The following is a 24,795-nucleotide window of genomic DNA, read 5'->3' on the forward strand; positions in this document are numbered from 1 at the left end:
GCGAATGTAAGCTGTCACACAGTAGACCAGAGCCGTGAGCTCTAAGTACCCTGTTAGCTGTCACAGAACCCACGTATGTCTCATCATCATTCACAAGCCTGGCTCATCGCTTTAAAAAAACAAAGCCCTCGTGCCCACCGGCTGTTCCATTTAGTTATGACTGTTGCTATATCTGGCTCTGTCTTTAAGAATCTCTCTCATCCTCCCTTGCTCAATTCAGGTAGACTAACTACACTGATGCTTCCAGACCACAGATAATGAGATAAGGTAGAGAAAACCTTGCTCATTCAATGGTATGCTTTGACGTTCACATCTCCGCTTCGTAGAGAGAGAAACGGAGACCCAACAAATTGAGATGAGAAGTCCTGAAAAGCTACACATAGAAAATAAAAGATTTCAGCGGCAACTACAGTTGTTCAACTTCCATGTGGTTTCCCACAGACAACGGTGTGCAGAGACAGTGAAAAGACTTGATTTCTGGGTCTACATTGACTTCTGGTTTCTTCTTGCCTGAGATAAACGTGTTAAGGTTGTCTTGTCCTGGGATCCCACTACACCCAACAATTTACCAACGCTGGCCTTGGACTTTGGTTGCTGTTGCATAAAGATACAAGTGCCATTGTCTTCCCACTTACCTTGCTCTCTCCGACGGTGGATTCTGAAGGTAAGAGGAGGGACTGCGGTTGATCTGCACATTAGCAACATTTCCTTTGTTGATAAGGACTTTGCCCGGTTTAAGATTTGTGTGTGCTATATCAATGCTCTGAAGTTAAAAAAGAGAGCTGTAAGTTTACGCATCTTTGTGGAGATGGTGAGTAATACAAACAGAAGCCCTGACACAGCTGAGTCCCTAAGGTGCTCTCTCTCCTTCTGAGGGAGGACATTATAGCACCCTTCCGCCTTCACACCCACTATCATTTCCTGTCAACACCCATTGTTTCTAAGGTGCCCTGACTATAGCATAGCAGCGGGAGAATGACAGGACCAGTATCATTCTGGAGGTAAATAGACATGGCCTTCATAGTTGAAGTGTTGTGAGTAAGGATGTTTCATGCTTATTAACCACACCCGAAAGAGTCCCATGTCTTGGGCTCTGTGGACTGCTAGGTCACGAACAATTTGACATTTTTGGTGGCCCAAATAGGACACTGGATTCCTACCACTGTGGGATAATATTTATTTTCAAATGTCATACGAGTAGCCAACTTTCCCCTCAGCCCCATCGTCTTCTTTGTTTTCAAACATTTCTAACGAAAGCCATGAGGAAGGGGATATTTTTATCACAGCTTAATACATATTAACTTATGCATTTGAAGACAAAAGTTTTTCTAATAAAAGTATAGTATACTAGACTCTTACTAAGGTATGTAGTGTGTATTTCCCAATCTACTGAGTTCTTTTATAATTAATATTCCTTATAACCCATGACATTTATTTCATAGACCTTTAACACATTGCTAAACACAGGATAAAAACGTTATAAAGAAAATCCAGCCTTTGCCACCTGTGTACTAATTGAAATCTCAAAAATTATTATGCTGTTTAACTTACAGAAAAGTCATATATTTGCAACTAACCATGGGAGGTGATGCTCTGGGTCAGGTGCTCTAGCCACAAGGAGAAAATGGACGTTCACAGCCTGGATGACGAAGCCCTAACTTAGCACATAGCCTTCCTACATGTCACTCCTTGCTCCTACAGCACCTCCTTTCCCTCCCCATAAAAACCCTGACACAGCTGAGTCCCTAAGGTGCTCTCTTTCCTGCTGAGGGAGGACATAATAGCATCTTTCTGCCTTCACACCCACTATCATTTCCTGGCGATTGGTGTCTGAGCTGAAAAGAGACAGACGGGCTTCTGGTAACATCGGAAAAGAGGAAAGGCAGGTGAAACTGAAACATCCGTGAGAACAGTAAACCGTAGTTGTAGGGCGCTTTTCGCCTACCTTCATGATCCCAGAGACTATGTACTGAAAGGTCCGGTTGCTGAATCCCTCGCTGGCAAGTATATAGAGTGTATATTGGAAAAATCCTGCTGGGCCAGAGTGTGTGTGAGTGGCACTCAGGATAACGTTGTCTCTTCGATACAGAGAGCCATATTTACTCTGTAGTCTCTTTAAGACCTCGAAGGAAAACAAAACATAGAACTAAGAAGAATCCTAGAGCATCTCAGCCGGAAGGGGGCTTCTGAAGAACTCAAGCACCGGTCTGTTTCACCCACTTCCCTTTCAGCTGGCCCCTCCCTCCAAGCCGCCCATCATAGTAACAACTGTAATAATGGCGACAGCAAATGCTCTCAATCTGTAAAGCCTTGCTATGTGCAAGCACAGCCATGGCTAGGTATTTAATGTACATATGCTATAAAATATTCATAACCCCAGAAGTAGTTACTATTAACCCCATTTTTCAGCTGACAAACTAATACACGAGAGTTGATTTTTCCACTAAAAACCAGCGGAGACCAAACTCCAGGCCCACGTCTGTCTAATCAGAACTCCATGTATTCCTTTCGAAATCTCCTATTACTGACAGACAGAAGTATAGTAGGTCTGACCCTCCAAGGTGTTTTATTACAATCAAAGAGAAAGACAGAAATAATTATGTACTGTTACACAACCTGGCAATGAATTCTACATAGGAAAACATGGCAGGGCGAGGAAAATGGTGGCGGATAATAGTGACTAGAGGTCTTCCTGAAGAGGGGCTGTGCTTGGCAGACGTTGAAAGGAAAACAGAGAAGCTGCTTCTGTTGCCTATAGGAAAGGCATCCCAGACAGACTGCAAAGCCTTGCCTCTCAAGATGAAGACCCCTCTGTTCTCTGACACACACTGTGTCATTTGTTGGTCTATGAGAAACTACCTACTGTGTGTAAGGCCACCCCAGGAATCCAGTGGAGGACTCACGTAGGAAAGAGCCATCCTGTCAGCACTAATATGCTAGGCATAGGAGTAAGGAGCGATACCATTCAGGACTTAAAAAAAAATTACCTTAATCCTACCAGATCCGTACTGCTTTGAACAACTAGGATTTTTAATTTCATTGTTCAGCAATAGATAAAGGAAAGGTTCACTACCTTAGGCAATCAATGAATACACACATATGTATGTGTAAAGACACACATATACACACAACACATCAAGAAGATACTGAAAATGTAAATGTCGCTGAGTAGCTAATTATGATTCATTTGCTGCTGTTGTCGCTTCGATGTGACATATCACTAAAATGATCCCAAAAAGAGTCAATCACAAGGCAACCACTAGCAGTGCCTCTCACGAGACAGTGCAGTCCAGGTTCAGCACACCGTTGGTCTAACAGCTTATGTGATATGTATTTAACATGCAGGGATATCAATTCACTCTCTTCTTCTTCTTTAACTAATGAGCTCTATCAGCCTTGCTCCAATTTTGTGGTCAGTAAAGCAAAACAAAAGACCATGTAAAGTATTTCACCTCATTAACCTATCTATGCCCCCAGGGTTACCATGTGGGTTGGCTATTTTAATGTCAATTTGCTACAAATTAGCATTACCTGCTAGTCAGCTAGACGGTGGCTCAGAGGCTAAGAGCACTTAGTGCTCTTGCAGAGGACCCTGGTTCAGGTCCCAGCACCCACACAGCTGCTCATACCTTATGCTCAACTCCAGTTCCAGAAGAGCTTATGCCTTCGTGGGCCTCTGCAGGTACTGTGCATATATATGGTACATATGCATAAACGTACGCAAAGACTCCCTCACATAAAATAAAATAACAAGATAAATAAGGAAGAGGAAGAGAAGGAAGAGGAAGAAGAATAGGAGGAGGAAGGAGGAGGGAGCCTTAATTGAAGGATTGTCTTAACTGCCTTAATTTACATAGGAAGACCCGCACCAAGTGTGAGAAGAACCCCCACGGACTTACAGACCCCTCACATAAAGGCACTTTCTCAAAGTGGTTGTGCCAGCTTGCTGTCCCACCAGCAATGGAGGAGTGTTCCTCTTTCTCCCCATCCTCGCCAGCATCTGCTGTCACCTGAATTATTGATCTTAGCCATTCTGACTGGTGTGAGATGGAATCTCAGGGTTGTTTTGATTTGCATTTCCCTGATGACTAAGGATGTTGAGCATTTCTCTAAGTGGAAATCAGTCTGGCAGTTCCTGAGAAAATTGGAAACAGTTCTACCTGAGGACCCAGCTATACCTCTCCTGGGCATATACCCAAAAGATGCTCCAACATATAACAAGGACACATGCTCCACTATGTTCATCGCAGCCTTATTTATAATAGCCAGAAGCAGGGTTGGGGATTTAGCTCAGTGATAGAGCGCTTGCCTAGGAAGCACAAGGCCCTGGGTTCGATCCCCAGCTCTGAAAAAAAGAACCAGAAAAAAAAAAGAAAAAAAAAATATAATAGCCAGAAGCTGGAAAGAACCCAGATGCCCTTCAACAGAGGAATGGATACAGAAAATGTGGTACATCTACACAATGGACTACTACTCAGCTATCAAAAACAATGACTTCATGAAATTCATAGGCAAATGGATGGAACTGGAAAATATCATCCTGAGTGAGGTAACCCAATCACAGAAAAACACACATGGTATGCACTCATTGATAAGTGGATATTAGCCCAAAAGCCCACAATGCCCATAATACAACCCACAGACCATATGGAGTATAGAAGGAGGGAAGACCAGGGTGTGGATGCTTCAGTCCTGCATTGAGGGAGGAACAGGATGATTGTGGAAGGTGGAGGGAAAGGGGGACCAATGAGGGGAAAAGGAGGGGGAGGACATAAGAGGGGCAGGATCAGGAACTGGAAGGGATGTGAGAGAGGTACAAAGAGTCAGGAAATTGAACAAAAATATGTAGCTGGGGGATGAGGAACTGGGGATGGCCACACCAGAGGGTCCCAGACGCCAGGGAACTGTGAGGCTCCCAGGACCCAGTAGCGACAACTTTAGTCAAAATGTACAGAGAGGGGGAGAGAGAACCTGCAGAGACCTCCTTCAGCAGATAGGCACAGCCCCCAGTTGAGGGATGGGGACACCCACCAATCTCAAAGTTGTTAACCCAGAAATGTTCCTGTCTAAAGGAAGAACAGGGACAAAAATAGAACAGAGACTGAAGGAAGGGCCAACCAGGGACTGCCCCACCTGGGGGTCCCTCACGTCTGCAGACACCAAACCCAACACTGTTGCCATGGTCAAGAGGTGCTTGCTGACAGGAACCTAGTATGGCAGGTCCTGAGGAAGTCCAGCCAGCAACTGACCAATGCCGATGTGGAAGCTTGGAGCCAACCATAGGATGGAGCTCAGGGAGCCTGGTCGGGGAGCTGGGGAAAGGACTGGAGGAGCAGAGGGGGACTGCAACCCCATTGAAAGAGCAACATAGGCTGGCCTGACCACCCAGTTCTCCTAGAGTCTAGACCACCAACCAAGGAGTGTACCTGGAGGGACCCATGGCTCCAGATACATATGTAGCAGACGATCGCCTTGCCTGACAGCAACAGGAGTGAAGGCCTTTGGTCCTGGGGGGGCTTGATGCCCCAGCATAGGAGGAGGCTGGAGCGGTGGGGCAGAAGACTGTGGGTGGGTGGAGGAGCCCTCTCATACAGGCAAAAGGAAGGAAGGGTTGGGAGATGTGGGATGTGGGATGGGAGGTTGGTGGAGGGGGTAACCGGGAAGTGGGATATCATTTGAGATGTAAACGAATGGAATGATTAATTTAAAAAAAAAAAAAGACACTTTCTCAATTGAGGTCCCCTCATTCTAGATGACCCAAGCTTGTGACAAGCTGACCAAAGAAACTAACCAGCACACTCCCTCTCCACTCTAACCATTTGGAATTCTACACAGTAAAGTATGATTTCTACTATGAAAATGCTTTCCCGAATTCCATTTTCTGCATTTCCTTGTCTTCTTGTGATAGTCTTAAAAGACTACATATGCCCACCTACCTAAGTAAATAGCCTTAAACTTCATAGTGAGACCTGGCCTCAAAACAAAACATAGTTCTAAAGCTTAATTTTCCTAACTTTAAGTATGTATAGACTTGCTTAATGAACAGGACAGGGTAATTGTGTACAATTGCTGAAAATGAGTCAGAAAACCACTGTCTACCGCCCTGCAAGAATTCATGACAATTGAGTGGAGACCGAAAGCTTCCTGATAACAAACCCATTAGAGCCATCTTGCATGTGGATTCCGTAGCCTGAGTTAAACCTTCGTATCTGTCCCTTGCCATTCTCATAACTGCAAGAGAACCCAAACCACCAGAACTATGTAGCTAAGCTGGTCCTAAATTCCATTTCAACAGAGCAAGTAAGATACTAAATATTGTCATTTTGGGCTGCTGTATGGTGGATAAAATACTATATGGAAATAGATAACCACTATAGAACTGTACTCCTGTGATTCATGGCAACCTGCACAGTTCTGTTACAGTCTTTTCCCCTAAGACTTGGCTGTACAGAGGACATGGACTGTGACTCTAATTGTGTCCTCTACAGACACTAGCAAAACACCATAAAGGAAACAATAGAGGCGATTTTCCATCTAAAAGAACGGAGTCTTTCCTAGTTGGATGCACCATAGTTAGGAGAGTATTTGCATGGTTTACAGAAATCCCTGGGTTCAATTCTCAGTACCACATAAACCACAAGTAAGCCTGGTACTTAGGATATAGAGGCAGAAAGACTGTAAGTTCAAAGTTATTGTAGCATATGCCAGTGAGTTTGTGACCAGCTCTATTATTTGCTAATAACTGCCTTAATTTTGGAAGATGAATCCCTTCCTCTAGGATCCGGCTATTTTATCTGGGGAAAACAGCAGAGCCAGCTTAGGGGGTTGCTGTTGGCATAGGACAGATGAAAATAGTTAATTCCCTCCTCCTCCTCCTCCTCCTGTCTGCACAGGGGAGCGAGTCCCACTACAGTCCCAAGAGTGGCAACATCAGGTGATGTCTTCAGGGTGTCATCACTGCCCGCTCCACACAGCACAGCAGCGAAGTGTTCAACAAGAGTGACAGAACACACGCCTGCACGACTGACACCTGATTGCTGCTCGTGCTGGTGCTATACCTCTCTGCCACACTGCAGTCCTCAACTGGTTCCTCCTTACAGGCATTTTCAACTGCGTGAGAACTTGAGGAAGAGGTCAGGGACCATTGGTGCCCTGAGATGTCTGACAAGCTGACAAGAATGACTACGTGAGGATACATGAGAACGCAAATGGAGCATGGCAAGCTTTCAGAGAGCATTTGCATTCATAACAATGACGAGCTGTCAGAATAACTGAAAACACGCTTTGAAAAGGAACACGTACGACGGCAGTAAAGGAGGGCCTCTGCCTGCATGACTGTTTGGTGTGTCTGTCAACACCTTACTTTGAAGGCAGGAGATACTCATTAGATGAGAAAGCAAGAGTGCAGAGTTCCTGTCCAGGGCATCCAGCATCCTTCCCAGCCCTCCCTTGTATCACTCACCTCCAACCTGAGTCGTTGGGAAATCATGCTTAGTTCCACGCTCACAAATGCCATTCGATTTGACCCATCTGGATCCACCAAGATAAAAGCGCGGCTGAACAGCCTGGTGAGGAGACCCTGTGCGTTCTGGCCATTTTTGCCATAGCCCATCTAAAATGAGAGAAAGACATTGAACTTCTTCAGAAGCCAGGCACCGTCCTACCAGAAGAGCCTGCTCAGGGACACAAAAATTGGCATGACACTGTGACTCAGTGAAATTGTGTGTATGTGTATGTATGTGTGTGATTTGTGTTTCCAAATATGTAAAGAAACTGAATTCATTATAGAGCCTTTGGTATTTGCACAGAAAAAGAGAAAAGTACTGATCAGATTGGCAAAACTTCTCTGTGAGAAAAGAGCAGGTGGCTGTACCCTCGGGAGACTTCCTATGTCTGTAATGGGATGAATTTCATCTAAGGTTTTATAAGGAACGCACCGTGTTTCCTTCCTCCACTGTCACTCGGCTTTTTACTGCCTCATTATTCTCTAGCTAAGCCAAGTAAGATCATGCACTCACTCCTGTTCCACAACCCTTCTCTCTCCATATCCAAAACAAGCAAACAAAGAAACAATCACCTATTTAAACTAAACCCAGGTCTTCCCACTCTTGATTGTTCATTTAGTGTTCACGCTTGAGGCTTACTCTTCAGAACAAACAGCTGGGTATAATAAAGAGTATTTGCTAGAAAGGAACAAGTTGCAGCAGACAACTTCTTGCTCTAATTCCCCAGGCAAGCAGTGAGGTGGGTGGGAATTTCCACCACCTGCCTGGTGGCCGTCAATAGGCTGCCTGTGACTCATGGAAGTCCATGACGCTGGCCCACATTAGATTTATAGCTTTAACCATATATGCCTTTAATGCCAATGCTTGGGAGGCAACCACAGACAGATCTGTATGAGTTCAAAGTCAGCCTTTTCTACATAGTGAGTTTCAGGTCAGCCGAGGTTTATATCACAGAACTCTGTTTCAAATATGTGTGTGTGTGTGTGTGTGTGTGTGTGTGTGTGTGTGTGTGTGTGTTAAAAAATAAAAACAAAAACAAACAAGCAAAAAAATTCATACTTGTCTGAATGTTACAAATAGGAGGTATACAGTATCAAATCTTCAGAGATTTTCTGGCTTTTCACCACAAGTTTATAAATAGGGAAGGTCAGAATATGTAGATCCACCCACAAAATTGATTGTGATTAAATTTTAAAAATTAGTTGTCCTTATCGATAATATTCTTAGTACTGGGCAGCAACAATGTCAACAAAAGAAATAAATGATGATTATACAACAATCAGGAATAAAGGCTACCAAATAAAACAAGGACTTGTTTCACATCTTCTTTAAGGAACCGAGTCATTTACCTACCAAATTGATATCTGACACTTGTCCGGTGCAGTCAGCTCGCCCAACACCAATGTAGTAGCCACTGAAGTTCTGAGAGGGAGTGAGGTCCGGAGTTTGTGTGATTGGAGTTTGTGTGGTTGGAGAGGACTGGGTGGTTGTGGGGCCCTGGGTGGTTGAAACCCAGTGATTCCCTGAATCTAAAAACAGAACAGGATAGTTGAAAACCAGCACTTTATCCCACTTACTCTCTGATATCAGGTAGAAGATACAGTTTCAGGTTCCTAAGGAAAACTTTTCACATTGTCTCTCTCATCTTCTCACTTTTGCTTGGTTTGGATTGGTTCATTTCTTTTTTTATTATTATTATTCTTTTATCCTTTGTTATAGTCCAGTCTTCATTCCCCTCCTGGTCCCCCCCCTTCCCTGTTATTTTTTGAAGCAGCCTTGGAACTCAGAGTTCTCCCTGCCTTTGTCTTCTATATGCTGGGGTTGCAGGTGTTTTCCACCGCTCCCAGTGTTATGCACTGGACTACATATGAAAGTGAGAAATGGGAGCCTGTTTGAACTCATAAACTGAAGTGCAGACTTGCTCTTGGACTAGCGACGTTTTAGAATAATAAGCTAAGTCTTTGCAAAAATATTTTTCACGTTTAACTTCTCACCGGCATTTCTTTGGTGCCTACTTTTCCATTCTAGTCAAGCAAGCCACGTACAAGGTACTACCACTCTGCTCCCAAGCCCGGCGCCTGACTTGGACTTGTCCCGTTGTCTCCAGACTTCCCACTACTCCACAGAGTGGTCAACAATGGAGAAGGGATAAACGCTCACCCCAGCCCTGGCTGGCACCACGTCCCCACCCATTTTCTGTTTAGAGCATGAAATTTCTGGGGGATATTTCAATGTCTAGGGCCCATTGTTCTAGTAGCTGACAGCCATGGGGTGGGGCGCTTAATGAGATCTTTGCTATTAAGTGTTTCTTGATAATATCGTCACTGCTGCTAGGCTGGTTACGGCCGGAGTTGTTGATCTCTAGAATTTCAATCCCCAAATTCTGGAATCTCAGAAGAGATCAGACATCAATCCCCTTCTCTAAGTACTTCTGACTGCCCAGGCCTGTGGCGCTGTCCTCTGAGGCTTTGGCTACTCCTGACTACTGAGTTCTGTCCACCACTCCTTTGAGAGCTGGTCCACCTCCATCACTCCTACAATGAGCCTAGTTTCTCATTGAAACTACCATCCAGCTGTGACGTTCCCCGTTCTGGTTCTCAGCATGCTAAAGCCTGTTGTTAATTCACCTGTAGTCACTTTACATTTGGTGACGCAATTCTACCTCAATTTGATTATTCTAATATGTGTGTGCTTATATACATATATTTCATGCCAACTGCGTACCTCTATATACATATTTATTTATATCACACAAACTTATATGAATAGCAGGGGATGGAAAATGATATAGAACGTAAAAGGCAAGTGCCAGACACAAACTTCTTGGTTTGAAACCTAATTCTACCAATCATTAGCCAAACAGATCACGGGATGTAATTCTCTCTAGAGTAAGAAGAGGTTAGTGTGTTTCCTAGTACAGTTTTGAGCGGTAACCTTGTGATACACAGTAAAGAGGTGGAGCAGTGTTACTATGTAGCTTTGACTTCCCTCACAGCAGGACATTTTGCATATACATTTGCTTGCCTTTCTGCTACTGTCAGGAGTAGCCAAAGCCTCAGAGGACAGCGCCACAGGCCTGGGCAGTCAGAAGTACTTAGAGAAGGGGATTGATGCCTGATCTCTTCTGAGATTCCAGAATTTGGGGATTGAAATTCTAGAGATCAACAACTCCAGCCGTAACCAGCCTAGCAGCAGTGACGATATTATCAAGAAACGCTTAATAGCAAAGATATCATGAAGCGCCCCACCCCATGGCTGTCAGCTACTAGAACAATGGGCCCTAGACATTGAAATATCCCCCAGAAATTTCATGCTCTAAACAGAAAATGGGTGGGGACGTGGTGCCAGCCAGGGCTGGGGTGAGCATTTATCTCCTACAGGAGATTCCACATAGTTCTGACCGCCTGTCAAAGCACCTTGCAGGAGAGACCGGAACTGAGATCAGGATGGTAAAAGGATCCCATTTTGACCAGGCAGGATGTGTGACTGAACAGCTACGCATGCCACTTGCCGTCTATTGAAAGCTAAACCTCACGTCAGGTGGACTTGGGCTGGGGGTGGAGGGATCACTGATCCTCTTTGTTCCTCTGCACACTGTGGCCGTATGGAATATAAATCTTTTTGTTTTTCACTGTGACTTTGGCCCTTAGAGGATGAACAGCCAAACAGAGCTTGATAGTGTTTCTAGGGCCCAGGCTTGGACCCTCACAGTTCTTCTAATATAACTTCCCATGTTTATAAGTAAGAACCCTGAAACCTGAACTAGAAGAAGCGATTTAACTAGGACTTCACAAAGAACATGTGATGAAGCTGGTCTCCAGAGAACCTCAAATCAGAACCAGATATTCCTGCAGCTGCCTCTCCAGAGGAGTTGGGCCCTCAGACATCTCTTGCACAGCATCAGATACTACAGGGAGAAAAAGCATACTTTTGCTTTTCCACATGGCTGCCAAACCATGGGCCTTGTGCTGAATGTGATATACACTGAGACCAAGCCTCACAGAGAGCGCGAGCTCTTCGTAATCCTGGGATTGCGAGGTGTAAAATGGTATCGACACTAGAACTTCATAAAACAAATTTGTGACGGTTAGATGAGAGAATAGCATAGGACTCTTATTACACAGCCCCCACCACATGCCCCACCCTCCAAATGCAATAGTACTGCTATGAGAATATACTGCGGCTCCTGGTAATCTCCTGACTCTCCATCTTATTTATTCTCTTATTTTAGAAGCCATGCTGAATGAACAACATTAAGTCCTGAGGATGATTTTGCTTCTAGTAGTCCAAGAGTCTGCTTTGCCCGCCACTGCAACAGACAACCCTTACTCCTTTGTATTTACAGAGAATTCAGAGTACCAAGATGTGGCAAGGAACACACTGCAAGAATGATAAGGCTACAAATGGGGAAGGTTCCATCTCCTTTGCTACTCTACCTGAGGCAAGCTCGCTCGCGTTCTCTCTCTCTCTCTCTCTCTCTCTCTCTCTCTCTCTCTCTCCTTCCCTCCCCTCCCTCTCTCCTTTCCCTCCCCTCCCCTCCTTCCCTCCTCCCTTCCTCCTGAATTTGATCAAACATCCAGCCCTTGTCTATCGTCTCTATTCAGGTAATACCCATGTATCTGTGCTCTGAAACAGAGGCTCCACCCATGACCCAATGATAATAGGACCTAGAAATGCACCCTAGGCCACATTCAGAAATGAAGTTTGCCTCCAACATTGGAACAAGGAAATCCATATCTAAATGCCACAATTTCTATATCCTTTCAGGAACGTGCACACACACACAAAATTAAGATTAGATATGATATCATGACAAGGTGTACCTTGTTTACAGAAATTGACTGGCCCTTGTAGGGACTGGGGTCTGGCATTACCATTTAGGATGGTTTGTTTGGCTAATGGTTTGGTTTCTACTTTGCTCCAAGTAGAAGAATAGGCCAACCAGCAGGCAGGGAAAGACTGGAGGCTTAGTATGGAAAGGTAAACTTTCTAGGCTTGAAAGAACCTTGAACTGTGACTGCATCAACAGAAACACTAAGCAGATATGTGTAACTGTTATCTGGCTATTTGTGGGCAAAGGTGGCTGTGATAAAAGCTGCTATCGTTTCAGAGAACACAAGCAGTGCAGGGGAAGACAGCTCTCTCAGGCTGCTCACGGGCAGTTGAAGCAGAAAGACACCGTTGCCCATCTTGGCACTGCCCAACAATCTCGAAACATTCTACAACCCAGGCCTGATGTTCAGACGAGCCCAAGACACTTGCCTTTGTGGTTTTCGATGGTCCCACTGGTGACGAACAAGAGGGTGAGAAGGGCCACTGTGATAGCCGTCATTATTACCAGAAGGAAAATGAGGAACGCCTCCAAGGAGGAAAAGGTTCGCTTTGCCATTTCTCCTAAGACAAAGATAGAAGGAGAAACACAGGAGGAAAAGAAATTACAGATTAACAGGCATGCACTTCAAGCTGCCCGAGACTAACTAAGCAATCATAGCTCTCCCATTTCAGCGGACTATGCCAAGGACGGATGGCAAGCTCAAAACACACTTACCTCTTGCTCCATATCCCAAGTCCTTAGAAAATAAGGCCAAAAAATAAAAGTACTCTTCTTGAAAAGCCTAGATATGGCTTCCAAATCTGCCTTAGCACCATGATCCTCTTGGCCACTGTTTCTATGATTTGACACTGGCATTCCTTGGCTACAGCATTCTGCTTCTGTTCACGGCAACGGTACTATTTATGGGTCTATACACAGGTCTGGGCTGAGAGTGCTTCCATACGGTGACTGATACACAACACACTGCTTGCACTTTGCAGGGGCTAGTCAGGCTCAGAGCTGTACTCTTTCCTTATGAACCAAGTAGGATTATCTTGTCCATGGGCTGGAAAGATGGCTCGGAGGCCAAGGGTATCACCTGCTCTTCCAGAAGACCCAAGATTATCAGATCCAAGTGGAGGCTCACTACCATCTCTACCGCTAGTCCCAGGGAATCTGACACCTTCTTCTGTTCCTATGGGAACTAGGCATGAAGGTGGTGCGCAGGCATACACGAATGCAAAGCACTCATAAACATAAAGTAAAATAACTTAAACTATTGATTGATTGATTGATTGATTGATTGATTGATTGATTGATTGAGACAGGATCTCTTTCTGTAGACAGGCTGGTCTTAAACTTACAGAGATCTACTTGCCTCTGCCTCCAAAGTGCCGGGATGAGAGAAGTGTACCACCATGCCCAGCTAAATTTACTTAAAATAATAATAATGTTTTAATTTTTCCTTGTCCAAATGGAGGTGAAATGCACTGTGTTGCTGTTCAAACTCTGTTGGCACCTTCCTGACTGCCTGGACAGAGGAGGACATTGGTAGTTCTAGCCAGCAATTAGTGAAAATCTTTCTTTTGGTAATCAGAAAAATGTCATATAGCTTACGGCTCCTATGTTCCACAAAAGTACTTCTTTTATCATTTTCTTTCAAATGTTTTAGAAGAATTTATCACCACTCAAGGTGACTTCAGGAGTTAAAAATCTAGTACAATGGTGGTTCTCAACCTGTGGGTGGTGACCCCAAATGAATGACCCTTTCACATGGGTCGCCTAAGACCATCGGAAAACACAGATATGTATGTATTACAATTCATAACAGTATCAAATTATAGTTATAAAGTACCAACAAAAATACTTTTATGGTTGGGGGTTCACTACGACTTGAGGAACTGTATTCAAGGGTTAGAACTTGTATTAAATTAATTGGAACCTGTAGTGAGGGTTGAGAACCACTGTGCACTACAATATAACAAGAAGAATTATAACCTGGTGTAAAACTAAACTCTGAAGCCTAGCAATGAAGTTGAAATCTCTTATCTGGTCCTTACAGAGGACTTGTAGGAAATGTTTAGATACTCAACCATAGGTATACGGTGATCATTTTAGTATCAATGTTATAGAATTCCATAAAGTGCTATGCTATGCTATGCCATGCCATGCTATGCTATGCTATGCTATGCATGCTATGCTATGCTATGCCATGCTATGCTATGTTATGCTATGCTATGTTATGCTATGCCATGTTATGCTATGCTATGTTATGCTATGCCATGCCATGCTATGCTATGCAATGCTATGCTATACTGTGCCATGCATGCTATGCCATGCTATGCTATGTTATGCTATGCTATGTTATGCTATGCCATGCCATGCTATGCCATGTTATGCTATGCTATGTTATGCTACGCCATGCTATGCTATGCTATGCAATGCTATGTTATGCTATGCCATACCATGCTATGCTATGCAATGCTATGCTATACTGTGCCATGCCATGCTATGCCATGCTATGCTATGTTATGCTATGCTATGTTATGCTATGCCATGCTATGCCATGCTATGCTGTGCTATGCTATGCTATTGGTATTACTCCTTTGGTTCCCTGAGATGTAATTAAGTGCTCAAAGAACAGTCTTAACCTTACATTTCAAAACAACAAAACTGCACACCTCTCCCAGGTTCAATGTTAGAGGGTTATTGTAAACCCAGGTGGGATTTTTTTTCCAATCGATTTTTCATTAAAAAATTTGGGGCTCGATTTATTTATTTTGTATGTGTCAGTATTTTGCCCTCATGTTTGTATGTGTAACACATATATGCCTGGTTCTTAAGGAAGTCCGAAGTCAAATTCCCTAGAATGGAAATTAAAAATGGCTGTGAGCCACCATGACAGTGCTAGAAACTAAACCCAGAAGAACAAGAACTCATCGCAGCTGGGCCATCTCCAGCCTGCTTTCTTAACCTGTGCTTTAGAAAACTCACGCAGGCATACAGAACTGAAATCAAGTCCTTTCAGGCTAAGGCGCTGTTCACCTAAGAGTTTCAAACTGGCAAGAGATCAGATACGTTCTGTAAAGCCCAGACAAGGTTCTGTTTTGATTTCACCCAGATGGCGACATTAACAATATCATCATCAGAGTCTCTGTTAGGGTAGAATTTACACTTACAAAATCTGAAAGTTGACATTTACTCAAAGGTAGTGCCCAGAGTATGGCAGCACGGCTATCCCTTGGGTGTGCCAGGAACTCTCTAGTTTCTAATCCCTGCTCATGGGCCTAATCCATCTAAATCACCTCCTGGTTTCTGTATTCATTGGATTTTGCAATCTTTGGACTAGAGGTGAAAAATCAACAATGGCAGAAACTTCTGAGTTGAGTAGACCCGGGAAGGGATAACAGATGGGAACGTATGTTCTTCTTACTGGGATGCTCTCCTTTACTGTGGCCACCATCACCCTCAACAGGGTAACCTCAGATCTAGAGCAAGGCTAGTTAGGTCTATGCCTTAGTCCCAATTCCCTTCACCAGTCTCAGGGATGAGAAAACACATCTAAAGCATGCCTCTGAATCTCCGATACTGACGGCCACTTACCTGTCACTAGCTGCTGTTTCCTGTAGTGGATTTTAAGTCCATTATACTCAATACCCGCTTAAAGCTTTTACTCCTAGGTGCTTCTTCTGAGCCAAGATGAGGAACAACTGGGCATCTCAACCCTAGATCATCAGAATGAAGACTGTATATATAAATGTAATCACAGCTTGTCTATGAATCAGAGATTTTGTGTGGTGTGTGTGTGTGTGTGTGTGTGTGTGTGTGTCTGTGTCTGTGTCTGTGTGTGTCTGTCTGTCTGTCTGTGTGTCTGTGTCTGTGTGTGTGTGTCTGTGTGTGTGTGTGTATGTTGGATTTACAATACCAACCCTCAATATAAACCAATAACTGACTTGATCTAACCTCTTACTTGGACTTGAATGGTCTACCTCATATGCTTCCCCACTCTCTTTATCTGCTTGGATTGCTTCTGATACATTACCATTCTTTTAAAAACACTTGATCTGACCTTACAGTCCTTTTCAGGAAATCAGATTTTTGATTAGCACTGTTTATTCCTAGCATTAGTGAACAAAACCTTGAATCAAATATGAAGGCAGATGTCTTGTTCATCCTCAGGGTGCAAACCTACCATGAGACCCTGAGTCTTTCACTGTAACTTAAATAACTTTCACTGTAAGTTATTTCATAATGGTTCACTCAGTCAGACTCCAGCAAGCTTTGCTATTTGGAACATCTTTGCAACATAAAGATCTGTTCTTCATGGAGACAACAATGAAACAAATAAACAATTTGACACAAATGGGCTCCCAAAACTATGAACAAGGTAAAACTTCCAGACTGTATCCAGGTGTTAGACAACAAGATGATCTATGGGCTATGGTTCATTTTCCATCTCTTTTCATTAAAAAGGGGGGGGGGTTATTCTTACCTGACTCTGTGAATCAAAGCAAGTCCTCACCTCCCGGGAGTCCAAATGGCCATGCAGAATCCTGTGCCTTGTGCCCTGCAGGTTGCCCAGGCTGATTTCTCAATGTGTTTCCAAATCTACTGAGGAAAGATTCCAGTCAAGTCCAGGAGCATTAAAGTTCTCATTAGCATACCTGCAGCCACAGCAGCAGGGTATGACTAAAGTACATTGATTAAAGAAAGCTTACACGCACTCTCTTGAGCCTGCCTGCTATTGGAGGTAACACTGCAGAAGGCCTGTTAGACTGAAGGTCATTTCAATCTTACTGCAACCTTTCCAGTATGACAAGTTCCGTGGCAGACCTGCAACCCAGATTATTAAAAAATATTCATCTGCTATATTTATTCATCCTCTGATCTGGAAGATAATTAATGTTGTTGGACATGGGTGCGGGCTATGGGAACCACTGAGTAACACATATTCCTATTTTAGAATAAGGCAGTGATTTTAGACCTTTTTTAGCTTTCAGGCACTTACAGTAAAATGTAAACAGTCCAATTAAATAAGAATGTGGTTCATAAATAATATGACATTTACAATTATACTGGTGGCAAGGCACAATCATATACACCAGGCTTTAAAGACTAGTCTGAGCTATGTTGCAAGAGACTGTCTTTAAAATAGTGACCATGATGACAGTGTTGTAGAGCAGCTGTGCTGACAGGCTTCCATGACACTAAAAGCATCACTGTGTAGTAAGTTGTCTTCAAGTTTTCAGTAGCACAGGATACAGAATAGACATAAGGATGCACAGCAAAACAGTCAGAGGTCATTATCTGGTGACTAAGGATGGTTATTTATTTATTTATTTATCCTCCATCTCTTTGTGATTTCTGTGATAGACCTTGTATCCCTTTTGTAAGGAAGAAAAGACATTTTTCCTCCTCTTGGAGACTGGGTTCTAAGCAACTCTGAAGCGGAAATGGGCTCACCTTCCTGCCTTTTTATCTCCTAGCAAACTCAAGGTACAGGAATCAGCTTGAAGGCCACCTAATCTTTTGCAGAGTTACAAAGGACAGTGGGCTGTAGAGTTACACGTCAATGCCCTCAGGCTGATCACTTAGTGATAGCTCTTAATGCTGTTCTGCTACTGCAGAGGGAAACAGCTGGTCATAGTAGCAAACAAGAGGGGTGTGTGTGTGTGTGTGTGTGTGTGTGTGTGTGTGTGTGTGTGTGTGTGTGTATTTAAAGTCTTAACGGTAACAGATCTAGATAATCCAAGGCAGTAGGAAGAGAGAGAGGGGAGATGTGAATTCTCAGGAGGGCCAGCTCTGCAGATATGGGAATAGGGGCTACAGAGCATCTTGCCAGAGCATGGCCATGATATGTGCTTTCCTGTTACATTAGGATGCTATGTTCTTTCTTTGGTCTTTGAGACCTGAAAAATGGCATGTAGCTGACCCAGCATGGGTCATATTGTTAGGGGTATGTGGGGCCTCTGATATGGAGTTCTCTGATAGTTATCAGGGCAGGCTAAGCCTGGAGGTCAAAGGCGCCTTAGAATGCAGACTGCTGAGAACTGTTAGTGTTCTATAATAGAAAGAAAAATGACCCAGCACAAAGCAAGGAGAGGATGATGTTCCCACAGTAGGAAAGTGTTTCTCCTAAAACCCTAACTCCTAAACCGATAAGCAATAGCATCAGAAACATCTTTTTTTAAGAAAAACGATTTATTTTTATTGTTGTGTGTGTGCATGTGTGTGTGTGTGTGTGTGTGTGTGTGTGTGTGTGTATGTGTGTATATACACCACATGTGCACATGTGCTAGTAGAGACCAGAAGAGGATGCCATATCCCCTGGAACTGAAATTACAGGGGAGAGGCCTAACGAATTTGCTGGGAATGGAACCTTTACAAGAGCAGCAAGTGGTCTTAACTACTGAACCATCTCTCTAGGTTCCAAATTTCCTTAATATATTACTTGTGTCAATCACTTCTGGGCCTTAAAAGGAATGGTGCTGAGTTCATGTACTCTGTATTAACAGTCTTTCTATTCTTTAACCCTTATGATAACTAAAAATTGAATTACTTTCACATGTTTCAAGTGAAATCTCTCTTTTCCTTTACATCACTTCTTGCTCAAGAAACCAAATATTCTTGGAGAGACCGTTGTTCTCTGGGATCAAGAACAAGAATTGCATGAAACAAAGCTACAATATTTTATTATGTAAGAATTCAAGAAAGTCATCAAGATTATTAGAAGTGTGTCAAAAGAACTTAAAAAGTTCCTATTAATCAAAGATTAATAATTAGATAATTAGCTTTAAAAGTAACTACACAATGGGATGAAAGGAATAAGTCTGAATCTGTAATCTCACAAGGGTGGCTAGCATCTTCACCTCATGGCTAACATAATAATTGTACTAATCGAGTCAGGGTAGCATTTCTGTATCTTTGTCCTTCTTCTGCTTGGAGCCCTTTAATAAGTCATACATAATAAATTATTGTAATCTATAGCTTCCTCTCTCTGTGTTAGAGATACAGAAACTTACCAGTCCTAGAAAATCCCCAGTTTCGAAAAGACTCTAAGGAACCAATTCTCTTTTCTAATAGCTGATAGCAACAACCGAAAGGGAGTGGGCTCAGAAATTGAAATCTACTCTGGTTTTCTTCCCCCTGTACAAATCGACCCTGGAAAAGTCAAATAATTGGTGAAAGATTTCCTCACTGTCTACGAAATGAGGAGAGCATGAAAAGGGCTCAACAAAGAGATTTGGCAAGGATTTTCACCATTAAGTTAAAACTTAAATCAGACAATCCTCTAAAACTGACTGCCTGCCTGTTTTGTACAAACCACACACACACACACACACACACACACACACACACACACACACACACACACACACAAAGTGACTGTGTGCTGAGATCAATAAGCTGAGTCAGCAAGAAAACCCCAGGCTGCCAGACACTGAGAGGCAGTGAGCTGGTTTATATAAATGCAGAAGAAGAGAGAGAATGGAGGACGAGCAGGAGCAGAAGGAATGCAAGGGGCTGGGAGAGAGAAGAGCAAGAAAGCCTAGAGCACAGCAAGAGGGAAGGAAGAAGAAAGGAAATAGCACAGAGTAAGAGAACCCTAGAGTCGGAGAGACGTCGGATGCTGTAAGCCCCCAAGGTGACATCATTTGGAACCTTACTGGGAGAAAGCAGATTTGCATTCCCACCCAAAGTCCTGAGACTGAATACTATCTAGACATTATTAGATAGGCTATTAAAAACAATTCTTGTTAAAATGTTACTGTGCTAATGACATTGTGGTTACACTTTTAAAGATTTTGTTGCTGTTGCTATTGTTGTTGTTGTCTGTTGCTGAAATACATTTTGAAACAGAATATATATATACATATATATACACATATATATGATATCTAATATATATGATATATAATATATTATCATATATATATGATAATAGAAGAAGTCAAACAAAATAAAAACAGCGTAATTTGGGTGGACGGGTGGCTGGGTGGGTATCTAGAGGGGACAGAGAGAGGAGATACAAGCTTTGCTCTTTGATATACTGCCTGTTGACAGATAAAATAGAGGGCTTCACTCAGTTCCCATTCCAATCGCAGATGCTGGAGCCCCGCCTGCCTAGCCTGCCAACATGCTTTAGGACCAGCCTGTCAGTGTAAGGCTTAGAATCAGGATGGAGCTACTGGAGAGACACAGGGCCCAAGGCACACCTCTCACTGCTTTGTCTCATGCCAACACAGATCTGACGGCAGCTTCCTGGCTTCTCCCTCATTCCACAGCTCTGGCCCTAAACTCTATTGGTTAAGCTGTGTTCTGTAGCTCAGCCCCAGCTCTCTGTATTTAGCAATGCAGTGATTCCAAAAGTTATCTCAGCCCTGAAGACTCTTTGCTTCCTGGGCTCCCTGGAGGTGCTATAGTCCACTAAGATCCTGCCCAATCCTAGTCTCATAAAAACAAGCACTGGACCTTCCACGCTTTGGAAAATGTTGACATTCTAAGCAGTAAATTCTGTATGTGACAAATGGTCTCTGCGAACATTTGGTGCAAGTTGTATGAACGTGTTGCTCCGTGTAGGTATGCCTGTGTGTATTGGGAGGTGTGTGTGTGTGTGTGTGTGTGTGTGTGTGTGTGTGTGTGTGTGTGTGTGTGTGTGTGTGTGTAAGTGGAGGCAGAGATCACCCTTGTACGTTATTCCTCAGAAATCACCCATTTGTAGTTTTGAGACATGGCCTCTTACTGGGTTGGGGCTTGTTTAGCAAGTCCCAGGGAACTGCCCGTCTCAACAGCCCTAATGGTGGGATTACAAGTACATAGCACCATGCCTCATTTTTAAGTAGGCATTGGGACTCCACTTAGTTCCTCATGCTTACATAGCAGGCATTTTAACAACTGAGCCACCTTACCCCAGTGCTTTAAAATGTAAAGTCCTGAGCCGTTTGACACAATGATTTTCATAAAAGAAATTAGTTTTAAATACACAGAGCAGGTGGACTGACACTTGAAGACATCACACAGGAATGGGAGGAGATTACTTCAGACCTCAAAACACTGAAAGTTTTCACCTCTTCTCTTGTCTCAGGTTAGCCTTGATCTGGAAGAGAAACCCCTTCTGCTGCCATCAGGAATTTGGATGTCTTTGTTAAGGCTATATGCTATATTCATCTTACAGTGAGTCTGGGGGTCACAGCTAGGGACATTCTACCATGCAATGGAACGCTCCAGTCTCTGAGCAAAGACCTAGTAACCACCACAGTGCCAGAAAGCAGAAGGCTAAGGGGCTGGAAGAACATGTTACTCGGCATCCTAGAAAATCCACCAAGCCCACATACCCTTCAAAAGACACCCACGAGGTGTTAAACGGTATTTCATTTTACCCAAAGAATGAAAAAAACTACCAGTGTCGGAGAATTTTTCTACCCAGCTGACTTCAGCCTTGCCCCAGAGACAACAGAAAAACATAAGCAGAGCCATGGAGGCATGAGGAAGGCTGGGACTTGAACCTGAAAGTTACTAGGGTTACTTTCCTCGGCTTGGGGTTGGAAAACTACCTAACAGGAGCATATCTTTTTTTTTTTTTTTCTTTTTTTCAGAGCTGGGGACCGAACCCAGGGCCTTGCGCTTGCTAGACAAGCGCTCTACCGCTGAGCTAAATCCCCAACCCCAGGAGCATATCTTTTTAAGACATCATGGAGACAATATATTTTTTAAAAAGCTCTTTGCTAACTTTATAACCAGATGTCAGTTGTTATATTACATAAGTGTCTAAGAGGGGTAGGTGTTTGTACAGTCAAACCCCTAGAGCATAGTTTCCTCTTAGCCCGTGTCTTATGCCAAGTTCCAAAGATCTCCCTATCAAGCTTTGATAAGCTGCCCAGTGAAAAGAGATAAAATTGGAATTGTAAAAACCTCACCATTTCTGCACTTGTGATTAGCAAGTGGGGATCTATATAACCTTTTCCAGAGTGTTTGGAAATTATTGTCTGGTGATTTATCCTTTTCCAAAACAACGGATAAGAATTTATTTCATTTTGTCAGTGACAAATGTGGTGTGTTTGCCATACAAGATTATAAAGGCAGATTGGAAGAAAACAGGCAACAACCGCATTTGTCTTCATTTCAGAGACAGGGTAACAATATCTTTTCATAAAACTCTTTGCCACCACATAAATCTCAGAAACTTGGCGTCTCCTGCTTAGACTGTGGGCTTATGGGAAAAGCACCAAGTTATCTTCTTGATAAAGGTAGAGATAGGAAGAGTCAAAAGAAAAAAGAAAAATAAAAAAGGCCAGACTTACACAACACTTTCTCTAAGAGACACGACAAATAAAGGAGAGGTCGAATGGAGGTGGATGGAAGGTATATTGCCATCCATGTGCTGATCAGAAGGTCTGTGGGTGAGATCCACCTGGTGAGAACCACTCACTTCCCTGCTTAGAGCACAACCCATCCACATCCATGCAGAATCCCCTGTTAGATTCACCAAGAAGCAAAAGGAAATGGGAGCCTCATAGTGTCTGTATTCGCTACCTTCATGATAGTGAGACCATCCAACAAGTAGCAGCTTGAGGGGTTTCTCCAGGTATGAGGGTACAGTATCTTTTCGAGGAAGTCATGGTGGGAGGAATGACTGAAATCTGCAGCAGAGAGAGAGGTGGATGCTAGCACTCATGGTGGAAGCCAGTTCCTTTTTCTCCTTTGTTCAGTCTGAACTCCAGTCCATGGCCTGATACTGCCTACTCAGGGTGGGTCTTCCCTTTTGAGTTAATCTTCTTTAGAAAGTTTCTTGCAGACATGCCCAAAGGTATCCTCACTAATGCTCTAGAAATTTCTTCATCTAATCACAGTGAAAACCACAGTTAGTCATCATGATTCCTATTCAGGAGCCACATACCATTTCATATATCCTCTCTTGCTGTGACTGTTCCTTTACATCCCAAGAAGAGCTCCTGTAAGATCTTGAACCATGGAGGGAAATATTCTTGCTTATGTGTACCTCCTAGAAAAAGCTTGAGTAAGGAGGACTTGTCACTGCAGATCTGCCATGGATTTAGTTAGTGATAAAGGCAAGATAACATCTAAAATATGAAGTCCCTTGAAAGTAGAGTCTACTTAGCTTGCCACTAAGCTCTAGAGGATGCCATGTAGGAAGAACTACAGTGGGCAAGTGAGCTGACTGGAGATGGCCCACCATCTTGTTCCCCTGTGATGGGTGCACTCTGGTGAAGCATGATCCCAGAGATGTTGCCCTAGGTGTACTTCTTGCTACTGATGTGCTTTCCCATATTAGTCATTGCTATATTCCTCATTTATTTGGCTCAGTGTGAGTGGACACCAGGAGTCCCTACTGCCTGATATGATTACTTCCTGCATGACAGCCCACCATACTGGGCAAATTCCCTGCAGACCAACATGAAGATAAACTTTCATGAATTAATGCCGTTTATATGAATTAATAACTTCATAGGATTCCTGATTTGAGTGAAATAATTTTAGGAAGCAAGCTTAAGGAGATGTTTTAGTTATTTTGCCTGAAATATGTAATAAAATTAGAATCAAGAATAGAATGTGTCCCTTCCTCATAGAATAGTAAGTAATGGTTGCAAAATAAGGAACACAATGAACTTTCATAATTGCACTAGAAGACAAATAGGCTTGGGGCAGATTTGTGATGAAGGAAAAACCATTAATTCTAGGTAAGGTCTAAGGAAGAAACCATAGATAAACACTATGATAAAGCAAGGCCATGTGAAACTGGTTCTTTGAACTTATAATGAACTTATAGAATGAAACACTGCTTTGACCTTACTATAGACATCCTCCTGTAACTACCCTTTTGTGTAACATTTTATCCATGAGATTTTTTTTCTTACATAGAAAACTTTTTGTCTAAAAAGCTATAAAAAGCTAAAAGCAAAACTAAAGGTTGGTGCAGCCCTTTCTGCTTCACCCAGTGTCCAAGTATCTCTGTGTGTATCTGAATCTCTCTCTCTCTCTCTCTCTCTCTCTCTCTCTCCTCTTTTCTTTTCTTTCTGCCTCATGAAGAGTTAATGAAATCTGAGCCTCTTGCCTAGAGGCTCCTGAGCCAAAGAGAAAAGACCCTAAGTAACTATGCTTCTCTTTTTAATCCCCTGCTGTCATCAACAGGAGTTAATTTCCCTAAGTCATTGGCTTTTGGCCCCAGAATAGCAAGAAAGACTAAAATTGCCAAAAGTCATCAGCGTTTGGACCCAGTAGCCAACACCATACCCTTCTACTTTCTTCAATCACCTGGATGTCAGAGCAGGCCAGTAGCAAAGGTCCTTTGCTAACCAGAAACTGAGGTGGACCTTGGGTCTGGAGTAGTTGAGAGTAGAGATGGACTCTCTTGCCTAATTTGGATTCCCTCAAAGTTTAGGGGCCATAAATCAGTCTATGAATGACATTCAGTGCAGGAAAAGCAGACAGGATTTAGGAGCCTGAAGAAGCCAAAGG

At 43.2% G+C, this 24,795-nt stretch overlaps 1 protein-coding gene across 1 annotated transcript in view; it reads right to left on the reverse strand.

Annotated features, from left to right (window-relative positions):
* The window catches only part of Asah2 (N-acylsphingosine amidohydrolase 2), a 93,346-nt gene that overhangs the window by 48,830 nt on the left and 19,721 nt on the right, over positions 1 to 24,795 (reverse strand). The window contains exons 3-8 of the mRNA XM_032891802.1: positions 16,811 to 16,926; positions 12,768 to 12,899; positions 8,859 to 9,034; positions 7,463 to 7,612; positions 1,946 to 2,122; positions 636 to 763 (exon numbers count right to left, since the gene is read on the reverse strand). Coding sequence (XP_032747693.1) covers positions 636 to 763; positions 1,946 to 2,122; positions 7,463 to 7,612; positions 8,859 to 9,034; positions 12,768 to 12,894 — 758 coding nt within the window. The 5' untranslated portion in view covers positions 12,895 to 12,899; positions 16,811 to 16,926. The remainder of the gene's footprint in view (positions 1 to 635; positions 764 to 1,945; positions 2,123 to 7,462; positions 7,613 to 8,858; positions 9,035 to 12,767; positions 12,900 to 16,810; positions 16,927 to 24,795) is intronic.

Source organism: Rattus rattus, chromosome 2 (assembly GCF_011064425.1).
Source record: "Rattus rattus isolate New Zealand chromosome 2, Rrattus_CSIRO_v1, whole genome shotgun sequence".
Taxonomy (NCBI): domain Eukaryota; kingdom Metazoa; phylum Chordata; class Mammalia; order Rodentia; family Muridae; genus Rattus; species Rattus rattus.